Source organism: Drosophila navojoa, chromosome 3 (assembly GCF_054131105.1).
Source record: "Drosophila navojoa isolate 15081-1374.11 chromosome 3, UAZ_NAV_1.0, whole genome shotgun sequence".
In the NCBI taxonomy this organism is placed as follows: domain Eukaryota; kingdom Metazoa; phylum Arthropoda; class Insecta; order Diptera; family Drosophilidae; genus Drosophila; species Drosophila navojoa.
The window spans coordinates 17,476,621-17,482,110 of NC_142891.1; the positions used below are offsets into that span (position 1 = coordinate 17,476,621).

Sequence of the window (5,490 nt, forward strand, 5' to 3'; positions counted from 1 at the left end):
GACTTAGCTAGAGCCTTACAGACATAAACAGCTAAACCTATTGAACACTATTGGGATTAAAGATGTTTAGCTGAGCTTCAATGTGGCAGTAGTTGTCCTTGGGCAATAATGCAGGGTGCAATGGAGGTGTGAGTAATATATTATAGGATTTATTATTGTTCTTAGCAGCTCAAAGTAGTTGCCTATTTTTGTTAAATATAATAAAATTGCTTGTTAGCTAATATCTAAAAATTATGATGAATAATTAATTAACTTAAGCCTGATTAATGTGTAAAATGAAATAACTTTCACATGATTAATTTTCTATCTGAAAAATCTAATATATACTGCTTCCCTTTTGATCTTATTATTTCTATACCTAAAATTTAATAAATTTATTAATATAAGTATTTTATTTCATTTGGCAGCCCGGTTAGCTAAGCCTTTACAATACTTTCAACACTTTGTATAAATTGCTCGAGCTTCAAGCAGGCTTTCGTTCATTTCCAAATTCAATTTGATACATTATAGCTCCACATTTGTATTTGAATAAACTTTGTGATACGACTTTATAGAAAATGGCAAGAAACGACGTCCTGATTGTGTCGCCGCTGAACGTTAAGTTCCAATCTCCGTTTCCGCACATACAGAAGCGACAGCTGAGTCTGCTCAACCTGGGCCCGCAGCCCGTCGACTTCTCCATCGACATTGGCAATACGATGCTCTTTCAAGTGCAGCCCACCTGTGGCCGTGTCTCGGGCTTCGACACCATCGAGCTGAGCATCATCATGCAGCCGGTAGAGAGCGATCAGTGGGGCTGCTCTTTGGCAGTGAAGCACAGGGTGAGGGACGCATCATGCAGTCTACAGGCGCTGGGGGATTGGAAGGACGCGCGAGTAACTCTGGTTGCCATTACGCTCGAGGACTCTGTGGCGAACGAAAAGGAGTTGCTCAGTGTGTTCAGCGAAATCGATGAGAAGACCAAGGGCCTTTTCGAAATCATGGAGAAGCAGTATCAGCCCTTGTGCCAAAAATGCAGCATGAAGCGTTTCCAGCAATCGTCGAGGAAGCGCAGCAAGCTAAGGCATCTCTGGTGCCCACTTTTGGTAGCCTTGATATCGCTGTTGAGTGAGTGTAGCCATCGTCCATACCTTGTCACATTCAAAGAGCTTCTTCTGTTCAGGTTACTATCTGTGGGTGCTAAGCGGCGTGCAAGAGTACAACACTGATGCGATTCACTAAAGGGGCGGACTGGAGGCGTGTAGCTGTGACAACAATGCAAATCAATTATTAAATTATGCAAATAGAAAACTACGCCTCAAGCACACACACGTTTCTGTCTGCAACACCCACATCCACACTCACGGCGAGTCGAGCTGAGATTGATAAATCAATCATACGCGCCGTTGGCTGCGGCTTTAAATCAACTTGCCTGCTGTCTGCTTGATTAGCTTAACTGCCGTTTCATTAGTCTGCTTTTGCAGTGCAGCGATTGAGACAGCCAAACACCACAAGCAACTACACACACACACGCACACACACACGCACACAGACACATGCACACAATCGAAGCTGGTTGCTTGAAAATTTATTTATAAAGCAATTATTGCCACAATTAATTTCTGATTGCATTCGAGACGCGTATCAGCTATTTCATACGGCTCTATATATTGCCATTGACTGCAACTTTAATTAATTTACGCTTGTCTGGAGCAGTCGCTTTATGATGCCAATTAACATTCTGTGTGGCAATTCAATTTACTTGACTTCCCCACTTGAAATTCTAATGCAAATCCCTTGCAGCGACAGCCAAACTACAAATTGATCCCCTGGGCATTGCGCTAAAGACCCCGCCGCTGCCCTCATCACAGCCAATTCATATTTATTTTATACAATTTGCACAAAAATGAGCGACACGACACCAGACCAGACCTCGGCTCGGACAGACTCGGCCCGGCCCGGTCCAGGCACTTAAACTGCCGTCAGCCACTGCAAATATCCCCAATGACTCTTTTTCTGCATCGTTCAGTGTTCGTTGGCCCGCGCTTCTTATGCCGTTTGCTGGCATTTTTATCGCCCAGCTGTAAATGCAACAAGATGAACGCAACCAAATACTTGAAAAGGAAAAGTTCGTTAAGTGTTTCGCATGCAGACAATGAACGCTCGGGAGCTGGAGAGTCGTTAAAAGCGTGTTATGGCATGATTATAAACTTGACAGAATGCGAGTTTGGTTTACGGGGGATTATTGCTAAAATTATGCCATAAATATGACATACAGTGACGATATAGATAAGAAACTCGCAGAAATCTAAATAGAAAATTCCTGCTTTAACTATTTTAATTATAGCACAATATTAAGATTAACGTGAGCTAATTTTGGATATGGATATAGAAATTTATACATATATTGAAATTAGAAAAATTCTTTTATATGATGATAACGGTGAAGTCATTATGAACTGAAATAAAATATATAATATATTACTTTAATTTTAGATAAGGCTTTGCCATTATATTTTCAAAGTGAATTGATGTTCTCGGCGTACATATAAAAGCGTACGGAAAACATCGAAACAGTCGCTACTAATGCATCCAGTTGACAACATGTGGGGCTTTACTAAAATATTTTTAATCCTGGTGTTGATGAAGAGCTGCTATGCAGCACCCGCAGCCTCTTCAGAGCGTGTTGAAACCGATCCCAGGCTTATAGCTGGATACACCGAAGGCGATATGATTCTGAGCAAGGACAGAAATGGATTGATCAGTGAAACTTATCGCTGGCCCAATGGCACTGTGTACTATTATTTCAATAGCGATATAGGTGAGTTTTATTTTCAAGTTTTTGAATTGTCTTGTTATTTGTGTTCCCTAATCTAGATCAGGAGCAACGTAATCTCATTCAGCAAGCGTTTCGCACTATCGAGTCGGTTTCTTGTGTCGTCTTCAAGGAAGCCACGCGCGATCAGCCTGGCTATTTGAATATCACCTCGGACAAAGTGGGCTGTTTCGCCGAAGTGGGCTACCTAGGCCGTCCACAAGAGCTCAATTTGATGAAAAATGATTGTTTCAGTCTGGGCATCATTGTGCATGAGGTTCTGCATTCCTTGGGTTTTCACCATCAGCAATGTACTTGGAATCGTGATGAATACGTTCGAATACACCTTGAGAACGTAAAAAAGGGCCTGGAATACAATTTCCACAAGTACAACAAAGACACAGTGGACAATTTCGGCGAGGAATATGACTACGGCAGCATCATGCACTACAAGTCAAATGCATTCTCCAAGAATGACAAACCGACCATTGTGCCGTTGATCAAGGGCTACGAGAAGTTAATTGGAACCCGACGAGAATTGAGCTTTGCTGATATTAGAAAATTGAATGCTATGTATAAGTGTTACGGGAAAGTTTGGAGCCTTGCACAATTGCATGAGCTAAATTGATTAATTATGGCTAGTGAATAGAGAAATAGGTGAAGTCTGCCTGATTGCAATTCATGAGGCCAATTCCATCGAGCCAAACTGTAAATTGTAAATTCGATAAAATTATTATAAAAATATTATGATCATTGAATGTTTTCAGTCTCAAATTCCTTCAATTCAATCAATACCTAAAGTTTTCTCATTAGTAATCGAATCCCTACGCTTCAGTTAGTCCGAAGGCTCGACGGGTATTGCTTATTCCAGCATTCTAAATGAAACGTTCAGAGCCAGATCTATAATAGATTACTGATTATCATTGTCTTAAAACCAAATATCTATTATGGTTTCGGTTTTTTTGTACCTAATTTGCAATCATTTCCAACATCAAGTCATCTATTTGAGCACATGGCTGTCAGCTAGCAGCTGGCTAATTTTTCGCACATCGCAGCTTGACAGAGTCCTCAGCAATGATAAGTGCTACGCACAACTGATAACAGCGTGCGGCCTCGTATTTTTGGCCCATTCAACGTGCCGCAAGACCGCGTGCAACAGCGTTCAACAAGCTTACACCAATGCGTACTACGCTCCAGATTCGCCAACATTCCATAGATAACGGTACGTCAGTTAACGGTAAGCGATTGCAGAAAAGGCCACTGGCGAGGGCAATAAAGCAAAATTCAATTTGTTTCCGCAATTTATGCCGATGTGAACTAAAAAACCGTTTGCTGCATATCCGATTTAGTTGTTGTTGCTCTTGCTGTTGCTGTTGCTGTTGTTGCTGTTCGCTTTATCACAATCAGAATTTATGTGACATAAGGAAGTAAATTTGGGAACCTTGTTCTATCTGGGCAGCCAACAGGACGGCCTCTCGCTCAGTTGATTGTATTGAGAAATGAATGAAATTAGAATGTCTGATGGCATTTTGAATTGGATTTCGACGTTTGTTTTTTTGCGTGTCTCTCTCTCTCTCTCTCTCTCTTTTACTCTCTCTATCTCCCTCAGACGGATATTCCGTTTTCGTTCTGTTCATGCCGGTCGCCGTGTTTGTTGGCCAATTTCAGGCGACACCACAAGACAGGCCACAAAATGGCGTCCTAGCTTTGGCCCCCGGTCAACCACAGGACCATTTCCGTGTGCCCTTGCCCGCCTTCCGTCCGCTTTGCCCCTTGCCGCACTTCGCTTTTGATTGCTGTTGCATGTCAAAGATTTTGAGAGTCAAATGAAACAACACTGCAAAAAAAAGGGGGGCATAAAGAACAACAAAAATACCCTGAATAATGACTTAAATTACAAACTAGATTTTCAATATTGAGCTGTAACATTGAAACATTTATAAAAAAAACCTTAAAGCCGTTTTTTGTTTCGAGTTTTGCTGAGTGCAATCGATGCGAAATGCCAATTTTGTTTTTGTTTTTGTTGGCTACACTTTTACAAAACATTATTGATATTTCAATTGCAAAGCGTTCCATGTGACAGACGTCGAGTGGAATCAATAGCAAATGGAACGCAATAACGTAGAAAAGAAGAAAATATGTGGTTAAATTTATATTTATACAAGAAAAGTCATAACAAAATTCCATTTTATAAAAATATTCTTCACATAGGTTCTTCATGATTTTTTCGTTGTTTACAGGGTATTTCAAGCCGAGCATACCCCGCCACTGAAGCGGTTTTTGCATGCTACATTTTTTCAGGGCTGTTGTGTCACGCTGTTTGTTTAAACAGTTGGTGGATTCGGTAGGGGGCAACCCCCCTTATGGCTCATTAAATTGTTAAAAGAAATTCTTGAGGTGTTTGGGCCAAGTGCTTCGGCTGCGGCTTGGGCTTGTGCCTGTGCCTGTGCCTGTGCCTGTGCTGTTTGGCCACCTTTGATGGCTGCGGCACGAAGCACGCATAAAACCTACAAATGCCACAAATACGAGTCAAGTTTTTCTTTTTGTTGTTGTTTTCGGGCAAAAGTTTTACGAGCTTATCCCAAGAAAGAACTGCGAGTTTGGAGCAAGATGAAAAACACACGAAAACAAAAGCCAACAAGAAGAAGAAAACAAAAAACAAAAAAAAACAAAAAGTAAAATAAAAATAAAAACAC

The 5,490-nt window shown here is 41.1% G+C and overlaps 2 protein-coding genes across 2 annotated transcripts; both read left to right on the plus strand.

Moving 5' to 3' along the window:
• Positions 1-418: 418 nt before the first annotated feature.
• Positions 419-1,304, plus strand: LOC115562073 (uncharacterized). Its single transcript, XM_030382819.2, has 2 exons — positions 419-1,107; positions 1,163-1,304. The coding sequence occupies exons 1-2, from the start codon at positions 558-560 to the stop codon at positions 1,219-1,221; spliced, it is 609 nt and encodes a 202-aa protein (XP_030238679.1). The 5' UTR covers positions 419-557; the 3' UTR covers positions 1,222-1,304.
• Positions 1,305-2,547: 1,243 nt separating this feature from the next.
• LOC149091790 (seminal metalloprotease 1-like) lies at positions 2,548-3,426 on the plus strand. The gene is made up of 2 exons (XM_089258024.1): positions 2,548-2,800; positions 2,857-3,426. Exons 1-2 carry the CDS (start codon positions 2,566-2,568, stop codon positions 3,420-3,422), a joined length of 801 nt encoding a protein of 266 aa, XP_089114150.1. The 5' UTR covers positions 2,548-2,565; the 3' UTR covers positions 3,423-3,426.
• The last annotated feature ends 2,064 nt before the right edge of the window (positions 3,427-5,490 follow it).

Coding starts and splice junctions, on each gene's coding strand:
- LOC149091790 (XM_089258024.1), top strand. CDS start 2,566: ATGCATCCAGTTGACAACATGTGGGGCTTTACTAAAATATTTTTAATC. Junction 2,801..2,856: donor TTATTTCAATAGCGATATAG/GTGAGTTTTATT, acceptor TCCCTAATCTAG/ATCAGGAGCAACGTAATCTC.
- LOC115562073 (XM_030382819.2), top strand. CDS start 558: ATGGCAAGAAACGACGTCCTGATTGTGTCGCCGCTGAACGTTAAGTTC. Junction 1,108..1,162: donor AGCCTTGATATCGCTGTTGA/GTGAGTGTAGCC, acceptor TCTTCTGTTCAG/GTTACTATCTGTGGGTGCTA.